This window comes from Emiliania huxleyi (assembly GCF_000372725.1).
Source record: "Emiliania huxleyi CCMP1516 chromosome Unknown EMIHUscaffold_16, whole genome shotgun sequence".
Lineage (NCBI taxonomy): Eukaryota > Haptophyta > Isochrysidales > Noelaerhabdaceae > Emiliania > Emiliania huxleyi.
The window spans coordinates 462,709-473,554 of NW_005200982.1; the positions used below are offsets into that span (position 1 = coordinate 462,709).

At 65.0% G+C, this 10,846-nt stretch overlaps 4 protein-coding genes across 4 annotated transcripts in view; 3 read left to right on the forward strand and 1 right to left on the reverse strand.

The window, feature by feature from the left end:
- Positions 1-87, reverse strand: part of EMIHUDRAFT_449429 (hypothetical protein) — a gene marked incomplete at its 5' end in the record, with an annotated part of 1,137 nt that extends 1,050 nt beyond the window's left edge. The window contains one exon of the mRNA XM_005785537.1: positions 8-87. Coding sequence (XP_005785594.1) covers positions 8-87 — 80 coding nt within the window. The remainder of the gene's footprint in view (positions 1-7) is intronic.
- Positions 88-492: 405 nt separating this feature from the next.
- On the forward strand, positions 493-2,332 carry EMIHUDRAFT_98866 (hypothetical protein; the record flags this gene model as incomplete). Its single annotated transcript, XM_005785538.1, has 4 exons — positions 493-1,264; positions 1,332-1,513; positions 1,658-1,937; positions 2,190-2,332. The coding sequence occupies 4 exons, from the start codon at positions 493-495 to the stop codon at positions 2,330-2,332; spliced, it is 1,377 nt and encodes a 458-aa protein (XP_005785595.1).
- Positions 2,333-6,095: 3,763 nt separating this feature from the next.
- On the forward strand, positions 6,096-7,136 carry EMIHUDRAFT_202378 (hypothetical protein; the record flags this gene model as incomplete). Its single annotated transcript, XM_005785539.1, has 2 exons — positions 6,096-6,119; positions 6,195-7,136. The coding sequence occupies 2 exons, from the start codon at positions 6,096-6,098 to the stop codon at positions 7,134-7,136; spliced, it is 966 nt and encodes a 321-aa protein (XP_005785596.1).
- Positions 7,137-9,540: 2,404 nt separating this feature from the next.
- The window catches only part of EMIHUDRAFT_449431 (hypothetical protein), a gene marked incomplete at its 3' end in the record, with an annotated part of 1,634 nt that continues 328 nt past the window's right edge, over positions 9,541-10,846 (forward strand). Inside the window, exons 1-4 of the mRNA XM_005785540.1 lie at positions 9,541-9,620; positions 9,722-9,839; positions 9,922-10,278; positions 10,353-10,572. Of these exons, the coding sequence (XP_005785597.1) occupies positions 9,556-9,620; positions 9,722-9,839; positions 9,922-10,278; positions 10,353-10,572 (760 nt within the window). The 5' untranslated portion in view covers positions 9,541-9,555. The remainder of the gene's footprint in view (positions 9,621-9,721; positions 9,840-9,921; positions 10,279-10,352; positions 10,573-10,846) is intronic.

Here is a 10,846-nt window from a genome sequence, read left to right on the forward strand (position 1 = left end):
CATCGACCTCGGGAGCTCTCCCGCACCGTTTAAGCGTTTAAGACCGTTTAAGGAATCGGCGGCCCAGGCAGCCTTAAAATAGGCCATGGCCCGCTTTAAGCCGTTTAAGCCGCAATGGCCCCAGGCCCACCCTTTTCGGCGTACCGGCGCGCGCTGCAACAGGCGACGTACGTGTCCGACGTCGAGGAGACGTCTACCAACACGCTCGACCTCGCGCTGACGCTCAACACGCACACCGGCTCACCCGTCACCGTCACCGCCGCCGGGGCGAGGGTGCGCGAGGGTGCGCGATATTGCGCGATATTGCGCGATATTGCGCGATATTGCGCGATATTGCGCGATATTGCGCGATATTAGGCGATATTAGGCGATGTTAGGCGATCATTCGCGATACACCGAAAATTTCCGCTAGTTTAGGGGTGAAAAGAAACTCACACCCATCTTTGTGGCAGGGACGCGTCTCTGTCACGCGTCGCCGACAGCCACACACACATGGGGCTTTTCCTCTCCAGGCAGTTCATGCCTGTCCACATCAGTGAGTTCACGCTCCCCACGGACGATGGCGCCCCGGGAGCCTTCGCGTACCGCAAAGTAGCTGCGAGCGAATCTGTGAGCCAGGCCCGTGACCACGAGGAGGACGAGGAGGCGGCGCGCTTTGCAGAGGCAATCAAGTCAGAGTGCAGCTGCACGTGGAAGGATGTGCGAAACTTTGCATCATTCGTCGCATGCGTCCTTCTCTCTGTCTCCCTACTTATGGTCGTGGGAAAGTTCATTCACGACGGCACCGACATCCACGAGTCCCGCACGAAGCTCTTTAAGGGCGTCCGGCACTCCGGCTCCGCAGTGCGGGCGGCGCACCTCGTGGTGCACCCGGAGATCCAAGGCGCTGTGGCGCTCGCGTCGACTTTAGCCGTGAAGAAAATCGCTCTCGTCATGTTCTACACGCCTTGGTGCCAGCATTCCCACGCGCTCCTGTCTGAGTGGGCGGCGGCGCGCCACAACATCATGCACAGCGGCCTGGCCCCTGGCCACGCCGATGCGCTGATGGTCAAGGTTGACTGCTCGAGTTTTGCCGACCTGTGTGAGTTTGTGGGCATAAAGGGCTACCCGACCGTGCTTGTGTACACAGACGAGACGGGCTACCTGAGCAAGTATGTTGGAGCTCGCACGAGGCTTGGCTTCCAGGCATTCATTGCCGACAATGTGCCCAAGGCCAACGCACGCGCCAACGTTGCCGGCTACGATGAGAGCTACGACGAGCCATGTGAGCCCTTGCGCGCAGTCGCCTCCCATCCCGCCCCCCGTCTGACGCGCCGCACACCGTTGCATAGACTCGTACAATGTGCCCAAGGCCAAGAGGAGGCCGGACGTGTCGCTTCTTCGCCGCCTGAAAAGGCGCGCCCGCCGCGTGGTCGACTCGCCGGCCGTGGCTGAGCTGCCTCCTCCGCTTTCGCCTGCTCCCCGCCCTCTGCCCTCTCTTGGCGCACCGGCGAGCGTGCAGTACTCTGTGAGGGTCCCCAAGGGCATCACCAGCGGACAGCGGCTCAAGGCGCGCCTTGAACCATGCCGCCGCAGCTCCCCTCGCCCCTCCCGACTGCCGCCCCCAGCGCCGCCCCTCCACTACCGCCCTCCACCCCGCCCCTCACCCCTCTCTCAGGTGCCCCTCCCCGGCGGCGACTCCCTCTTCGCCACCGTCCCAGACGGGCTGGCGGAGGGCGACTCCTTCCTTGTGGAGAATGGAGGCCCTGCCCGCAAAGGCCGCAGCGCCCCAGTCGCTCCTTTTACGGTCGAGGAGATGGAGTACACTTGGTCCTTCGGGGGCTTCTGGGACTCGTCGACGTACATCGATGGCAAGCTCTACTCGCCCGTCTTCACGAGCGGCCAGTACAACTGGAGCGCCCCCCCTGTCTCGCCTTCAACCGCACATCACTCCTCTGGTGAGACCATCGCCCTGCCGCAGGCGTCTCCTGCTCTTCCCCGGAGGCAACAAGACGCCGCACCTGGCGGCATACCTTGACGTCCCCGACTCGGCGACGCTGCCGATGGGGTGGACGCGGAATGCGCACTTCACGCTCACAATCCACAACCAGGAGCCGTCGCGCAACGTCGTCAAAGGCGCGCCCGCAGCCTTTGTATCGCGGCGCTCCGGCGCCAGCAGCGACGGCCTCACCGCCCCGCGTGCGCCGCAGACGCCGACCACCAGTTCAGCGTGCGCGCTTGCGATTGGGGCTTTCGGGAGTTTGTGACGCTGGCGGAGCTCCGAGATGCGAGCTCTGGCTTTGTGGTAAACGGCGCGCTCACGGTCTCGGTCAAGCTGCGCGCAAAGGAGTGACCTTGTGACCGCGCTTGAGAATATGACATGAACATGATGCACCCGGTCACAATCGCCGCGTCTCTGGGAAGGTGGGCGGTACAGTGTACACACGGGGTTGGTTATTTTGAGATTTATTGACCGACCCCTGTCATTCCCGACATGTCCCTAAATCCCATCTCGTCTCAGAGTTTGATCGTTTTATTTATTCTCGTGCGTCCTTGGAACTTGTGCTGACCTCCTTTGCACCTCCTGCTCTCCTACTTTACGGCTTTGTGCCACGTGGCTGTGTGTGTTTGGGTTTCTATGTTTGCGATTTGGATTTTGGATTTTCTACTGCACTTTTTTATTTATTCGATCCCGCCGCGCAGCCGCGCCGCAGCCTCCCCCAGCCCGACCGATTGCGCGATGGCCCTCGCCGCCCCTTCCGGTTATTCCACACAGCCCAGCCGGGCCACGGGCCACGGTCGCCCACCCGCTCCTCACCCGTCTCTCACCGTCGTCGTGCCTTTTTGGTGTGCCCCGTTCGAGAACAAGAGTATTTACGTGTGGCGCATAAGCCAGACCAAGAATGCGTGTGAGTCAATACATTGACCGGCCTGGGGAAAGGAGCAAGTTTCATCGCCATTCGGACTGTGTTCGCATGAAGGCCCTATAACGGCGCACCAACGCGCGCTACGTTTGTAGCGCGGGCAGCCTCCTCTCCTCGCCTCCCGACCCTTCTCAACTCTCCGTCATGCGTCTACGCACAGCTCAAAGGCAGCAGCACGAACCCCGCGGCCGTCAACCAACGGCCAACCATGCTTTCAGGTTCCGGCTCAGGCTCGGACTGGTCGGGGAAGAGGAAACCTCGCGACGACCCATGCGCGCCCGCGCCTGACCGGAGAAGCGTCGCGAGCAGGAAGCCGAGGAGCATACCTGACGCATGGCAGTCGCGCGGTGCTACAGTGGCTTGTTACTACGCGCTGCGCCGTCACGCGTGGGAAGGTGTCGCATCTATGGGGCATCTGCCGAGCAGGACCCCTCGATCGTCTCGCCCTCCCTCACCGGAGTGAGTGTTCATTGGGGGGGTCATAACAAACACGGACGGTACAGGATCGAGGTGCACGCTGCCGAAGCAGTGTCGCCCCCCCTCTCCTCGACGGTGATGGTGGTGTGACCGATCGAGCTACAAGAGGAGCTTGTTCAGCAGGATCCGGGCAAGTGCACTCTTAGCTTACTGGGAGAAAGGGGAGAGGGGGGGGGGGGGGGGGCTCTAGGCCCCTAAAGGCCCTACCTACCCGCGGCGTGAGTGAAAACTCGGAGGCGAGCTATGCCCGGCGATCGAGGATGGGGCGGTTCACCCCCTTCTCCAAAGCGACGGAAATGCCTTCCCCGGGGGGTGACACAAATCTCTCTCTCAGGGGAAGAAAAATGTATTTTTAGCTTTCCCTCCAGAGGAAAGAGCGACTTCTGGGGGAAAAACTTCTTCGTAGCCGGGTCGTCGGTATATATCATTGGCCGCTGCCGTTTTTTGTGCAGCCTCCAGCCGACCGCGTCGCTGAGTGAGCTTCGAGACGAGCGGGCGGCGCCTCTCACACGAAGAGGCCAATCTTCGCCAACAGACCTATTACCCCCCCACGCCCTTTCGACCCTGGCCCAGGGTTTTCGCCTCCTCCTACTCTCCAGCCCTGCTCGGGCACGGCGAGGGAGGGCGTGACGCGGCTCAACTGTCGCGGGGCGGGGTACCGGATGGGTGGCATTGAAGCCCGAGGGGTGCGGGAGGCGCACGGCGGGGGCCGGCCTCGGGGTGAGGGTGAGGCCGGCCGCCGCCACCGGGGGCCGCCGCGCCGTAGAGCGGCCCGTCGGTCTCCCTACCGGCGGTGCGCGCGGCCGCGCTCGAAGGCGCTGATTGCTCGGCCGCGCGGGGCCGGGTGACTCGCCCGCTGGGGGGGTGGTGCACGGGGTTTGCGGCGGGGTCCCCAACGTCCCTGGGGCGGCACGCCCCGGGGCGTGCCGCCGCGCCGCGCGCCAGGGCGGCCCTGATGGCGGAGAGCTCGGAGTCGGAGTGCTCGGTCTCTCTCTCTGTCGTGTCGAAGAGGTCAGTTGCCTCCTTCCCGAGGTCTCGTGCCCATGCCTTGCCCCGCAGGGTTCGGGCCCGCGCGAGGATGTGCTCGAGCTCCGCTCGCATCTTCGCGAGCTCGGCGCGGTCCGCCCGCCTCTCGGGCCCGAAGGACGTGCCATCCAGGGCGACGTAATGATCTCCCCTGTCTGAGGGAGGATTGCCCTCCGTGTCTGCTCCCTTCCCCACAGCCCGCTGCGGTGGGGTCGCTGAGCCGCACCGTGCGGCGTACTTGTGCGTGTCGTGCAACGCCGGGGGCTTGTGCGTGCGGAGGGCACGCACCCCGGGCGCGGCGCCCGCCTGGACGCCGCCGCCCAGGGCAGCTGGCGTCAGGAGCGCTCGGCTCTGCAGTCGCGACCGCTCCTCCTCGAGGGCACCCTTGCCGGGTGCGTCGTACGCCTTGTCGCTCGGCGGCGGCGTGAAGTGCCACCGCGCGTCGTGGTACCACTGCCTGCCGTGGCCTCGTGGCTCGTGGCGGTGGTCGTGACCCGCGCCGAGGGTCTCCTTGGCGCCGTGTGCCACGTGCATGCCTACAGGAGCGTGCGCTCCTGCAGTGCGGATTCCGGCTTGGCTCGCGACGCTCGCGCTGTCGTCACGACCCGGTGCTCCGGGGGCCCGTGCCCTCGGCGGGTCGTCCGACCCCATGGTTGTGTGGTTTGCCTCGGCGTCTCCCGCCGGTGCGTTCTCTGGGGCTCCCCGCGATGGGGAACCTACGGCCGATCTCGCAGCCCATGCCGCTGAGTCCAGCCCTCGGTCGGTCTCGAAGCGCAACCCCCATGGGTCCGCGTCGTCGAGTCCGCCCGAGCCGTCGGGCTGGTAGGACATATGGTTTGCCTCGACGTTTCCCGTCGACGCGCGCCTCAGGGCTCCCGTCGATCGGAAACCCATGGTTGATGCCGCAGCCCATGCCGCTACATCTAACCCTTGGAGTTGGCTATGCCCGTGCGCCCCCTGGGGGTGCGGCTCGAGCCAGTCCGGGTCGTCAGGCCCGGAGGTTGCGTTGCTCATCACATCGTCGTCCGGTGACGATGCGCTTCCCCGGGACTCCTCTCGCAAGGGGCCAACAGGAGGAGGCGCGTCCCCTGACATGGACGCTGCTCTCTCCACTGGAGGGTAGGTTTCCACCCGCGGACTCGCTCCGTGCGAACTCGCTGTAGGGGTAGTTTCATTCATAGCTATGGGCCCGCGCGCCGCGCGCAGGCCGATTGCGGGGCTCTCCCGCCCCCCCCCGCAAGGCGCGCGATACACACTCCCACAACCACGCTGACCCGGATCCCAGGACCAACGACAGAGGCGAAACGACACTCGGCCCGCCGACACAATTCGACCACTGGCCACTATATCTAAATGCGGCGCAGGCCAATCTCAAGTTCCCTTCTCAATTCTTCCCGGGTTTTGGTGCAGTCACCCTCCCCCGCGACATCAACACGCCGACCCGCCTCCCGTCGGCGCTGGGCGGCGAGCGCGCCGTGAGCGTGGCGGCTGGAGATTTCCACAGCCTCGCCCTCACCGCTGACGGCTCTGTCTCGAGCAGGGGCTGGAAGGAGGCAAAGAAAAAAGAAATTCTGGAGGCTTGGAAGGAGGCAAAAAAAAAGAAATTAAGTTTCCCGGCGACTTCCTCCGGCCCGGGGCTCCTCCCAGTCCTAACCAGCCCCCCCGAAGCCTCAGCTCAATCAACACGTCATGCTCTCGCTCCTCGCCCCGCTCGTCCACGCCGACTCGGCACCGCAGGACTGCCCTGCGGCGGCGCCGCCGCCGCGCGTGCCGGTCGCCGACTCGGAGGCGGTCGGCGCAGCACTCTCAACTCGCGGCTTCGTCGTGCTCACGAACCTCACAGAGGAGGGCGCGGCCGCCGACTGGGGCGCGGTGGCGCTCGGCCTGCCCGAGCGCGTCTTCCCCGGCCGGCTGCTCTCCTCGGGCTCCAACACGCTGCACGCAGTCCACGAGGAGAATGCAAAGGTCTCGGACCAGTATGCGTCCCAGTGCCACGAGAGCCCGGAGGGGTGCGAGGCGTGGTCGTCGAACTTCACCACCGCGGGAGCGCCGCTGCTGCCTCATACGGACGGCTACGTGTACGGCGACCACATGCCGGACGTGATCTTCCTCGTCGCCGAAGCGCCCGCCGAGCGCGGCGGCGAGAACTTCGTCGTTGACGGCGAGGCGGTGCTCGTGCGGCTCGAAGCCGACGCGGCGACCGCGCCGCTGGTGGGCGCCGCGCAGACGGCGAGGGTCGACCTCACCGAGCGGGTGAGCTCAGGGGGCATAGCCACCGGCCGCGAGGCTTTTGGTCCCATCTTCCGGCGGCGCTCAGACGGCGGCGTCTGGTGGCGGCGGCAGCTACAGACGCGGGCGTACGAGAGCGGGATCGAGCAGCCCGCCGACGGCGCGCCCAGCTCGGTCCGCGCGGAGCTGCAGCCGTACCAGTCGCTGTGGAGGCCCGCGGGCGCCGTGCACGAGGCGGAGCAGACAGAGGCGATGCTCGAGGCGGTGGACGCTGCCATCCAGAGGGAGGCCGGCGCGGCGGAGCGCTTCTCGCTGCGGCGAGGCGAGGCGCTGCTCATCAACAACTACCGCGTGCTGCACGGGCGCGAGGGCTACACCTCGCGCGGCCGCGACGGCCGCAAGGTGTGGCGCGTCTGGTGTTGGACCGACCGCAGCCTCGGCTTGCCTGAGGGCATGGCCGAGGTGGGCTCACCCTTTGATGCGGACGCGCTGCTCGACTGAGGCGAGTCAGTTGCGGACGGCGAGGTGTGTGTGGAGACTCTAGAGTGCACAATCTCTCCCGCCCGCGCGCTCATCTTGTGATTTTGGCGCGCGCGCCCTCTCTGTACTCAGATGGTTGTAGCTCGGCATGGGTGTTTGGGTGGGGGAAAGGCGGACGGCGGAGGCGGAGGCATGGTCCATGGAGGCCGGTACGACGGTTTGTAAAGAATTTGTTTGCACGGAGGGACAGGCTCGACCCATCCCGAGAGATTGCCGCAGCGAGAAGCTGGAGGCAGGTCAAAGAATTCTAACCACAGAAACTTTGATTAAGGCCTTTTCTCTTATCCGTCGTCCGCGCTTTTTGCCTGTTGTGTGAATCGTGCGTGTCAGGGCTGATGCATTAACGTTAACACGCCTCAGGGGCAGCTCTGACTACAGATCGTGTCAACACTTGGCGCAAAGGTCGGTGTTAACACAGTTGAACGGCAGTCCCAAATATATAAAATGAACTCGGGGGCACGGGACGCGGCACAAACGGGGCACAAACGCCAGGCTACAAAGACGGGGAGGCACGTAGTGACGCAGGGGAGTCTAGGCGACGGCGGCGTCCTCCGACGCCGCGGCGAGCCTGAGCTCGGTCGCAATCTCTTCCGCCGCCGCGAGCTGCAGCGCGACTGACATGCGCTGGGCCTGCAGCGAAAGCCACGCAGTCCCAAAACAAGCGTTAACACAGCCGTTAACACGGTGTTGACACACGCTCCTGGTGAAACCCGGTATACCTGCAAAAAACCGGGTATACCCGAGAAATACCTGGGTCCGCCTCAATGCCGCGCGCGCCCTACTCCCAGGGCCCCTGCGCCAACTGCGGCGGTACTGATCTGTCTGCTCAATACGCACACTGGACCATGTACTGCCCACGCGTGGAAGAAGGCGGCTGTGACGCAGCGCCGGCCTGCCTCCTGCCCAGGCGCAGGCGTCGGCGACACAGCTCCGGCTCACCGGCTGTCGAGCTGACCCGCACTTCCTCTCAGACTCTCTGGGAACTGTGACAAAAGCTGACTGAGAGGATTGTCAGGAATCATCACACGAATCGCACGGTGTCTCACTTGACCAGATACACTTGCCCGACCGGTCCTGGAGGCACTGCCCAATGGTGTCGCTCATTTCGATAGCCGCCGGCACCGGGTCAAAGACAAGGTGGAACCACAGTGCGTCTCGAGCGTATGCTCACCCGCTCTTTGAATCTATGTTTTAGCTCTGGCCTCACAACCACTAGCCATCCAGGACCGCAGGAGGTCATGGTTTTTGACGGCAGTGCCCATGCGTGCAACCGCAACTTGGCCACTGCAGTGCACACCCTCACCCAACCTCTCTCTAGTACAGCAGACGACATCGAGACGTATCAACACCTCCCTAGGGGCGGTGTTAACACGTTTTAACACCTCTACGGCTGTGGTGTTAACCGTTAACGTGTGAACACCGTGTTAACGTTTAATGCATCAGCCCTGGTGCGTGTGCGAGAGTGGCATTGTGGCTAGTTCCAATTCACTCTGACACGCTACTCTTGAAAACGCGTCCAACGGAGCTCCGTGTTGCTCCCAGCGGAATCCCCCGCTTCCTGCGGCCATGGCCGATATGATACTAGTATGAGAGGTCATCTCACATCTGGCTACCGCGAGCGCGACTCAACTCGAACTCATCGGCGCGGGCTCTCTCGGCTACGGGACCGGCCCCAGCTTCGGCTGAGGGCTAACAAGCTGCCGAGCCCAAATCACTGTGAGAGTCGTGATTTCTTGTTGGTCTTTAAAAATCTCTCTCTCTCAACTCGCCGACGTCGTCCGATGATTGTGCCTCAAAGTCAGCCTCCGGACGCTATCGTGGGGTCGAGCCGGCGGTGGCCGTGACATGTGGTTCCACCACCCCTCGCAGGCTTTGCCTCTGACCGCCACCGTTCCCAGGCTGCCTAATGGGATGGAAAGGAAGGCTGGGCGAGCGTATAGAAGCGTGCTCGACCTCGTCGTGGCAACCTGCACGGCAGCGCTGGCAGGCGCGATGAGCGTCGTGCCACCTAAACCCAAAACCGAACTCTGTTCACACCGAGCAGCTATAGAGACTCGCTATCAGTGGTGTCGAAGAATTTTACTCGGCGCCACATGAAGAATTTCAACAACCCCGGGCCCGAAATCGCGCAGAGACAGTCACGCAACACGATTCACACGACAGACAAGGCCAGGGACGGCTTCCTCGGAAGCCTTGCGTGCCCGCACCAACTCGGTCCACTCCCCTGTGCAACAAGAAAATCCGACGCCCACGAGAGGTTTTCTTGGTTTTCCGGCGACCTGAGGCTCATCGCGTTGTACGAACTCTGTTCACACCGAGCAGCTGGGAGTGGTATATACAGACTCGCTATCCGTCACCACCGCAGACCACCGTACGAAAAATGGCCACGCCATCGGTCCCCTACATCGGCTCTCGCATCGTCCTCATCTCCAAGAGCGAGATCAGGCGCGCGCTCGTGCGCGCGGCGCGCCTCCTCTCTCTCCAGCGGCGACTGCGTGTCGCAGCCGCTCTGCGCAGCGCGAGGTCTCGCCCCCTCCGCTCTGCAGGTACGAGGGCACGCTCGGCTCGGTCGACACGGCCGCCTCGACTGTCAAGCTGCACCAGGTACGCTCTTTTGGCACGGAAGACCGCAAGACCGAGGGCGTCATCCCAGCGTCGTCGCAGGTGCGCAGCGCCCAGAGGCGCTCCTCTCTGCACGCCGCCACCAACGCGCCACCTCGCCGCGCCCCTCCCGCGCCACGCGCAGATTTACGAGTATATCATCTTTCGCGGCGCCGACATCAAGGATCTGCATGTGTGCGAGTCGACCGCCTCGCAGCCCGCGGCCGCCACGTCGGTCACGTCTGCGGCACCCGAGCAAGCGCCAGAGGCGCTGCCTCCGAGGCCGGCGGCAGCGGCCTCGGAGGCAGCGCCGGCGTGGGGCGCCAACCCATCGCAGGCCAGCGCCGTGGCGCCGGCGCCGGCGGCTCCTCGCACCCAGGGCCAGAACAAGGCCCGCGGCGGCCGAGCGCAGCCGGGCATGCCGCGCCCGGCGCCGAATGGCTCTGCAAACGGCCATGCGGAGGAGTATGACATCCAGGCCATGCTCGCGGGCTTCGACAAGGTGCGCGCCGGCGTCATGCGCCCCCCCCCCTCCCGCGCCGGCTCAAGCCGTCCCTTCCCCCCCGCCGCCACCAGGCGGCGGTGATGCAGGAGGCGAGCGAGCGCGTCAAGACGACGACCGCGTACAACCCAAAGGTCTCCATGTTCGACACGCTTGACGAGGAGGTTGCAGAGGAGGGCGGCCGCAAGGGCGGCCGCGCGTTCCGCGCGGAGATGCGCAAGAACGACATCAGTACGTTTGGGGAAGACATGATCAAGGAGGCGGACCGGCGCGCGAGGTCAAAGGGCAGCGGGCGTGGGCGCGGGCGCGGCGGCGGCGGCAAGGGCGGCGGCGGCGGCAAGGGCGAGCGCAGGGGGCGCGGCAAGGGCGGCGAGGGTGGCAGCAAGGGCGGCGGCGGCGACCGGCGCCGCGAGGGCGGGCGGGGTGGGCGGGGCGACGGCGGCGGGCGCGGGCGGTGGCGCACCGGCGGCGGCGGCGGCCCGGTGCCGGTTGCGGTCGCGTACCTCGGGATTTCTCCTCCGGAATGCGCAGCGGACTTCCCTCTGGCGACGGGAGTCTCCCCGTCCCG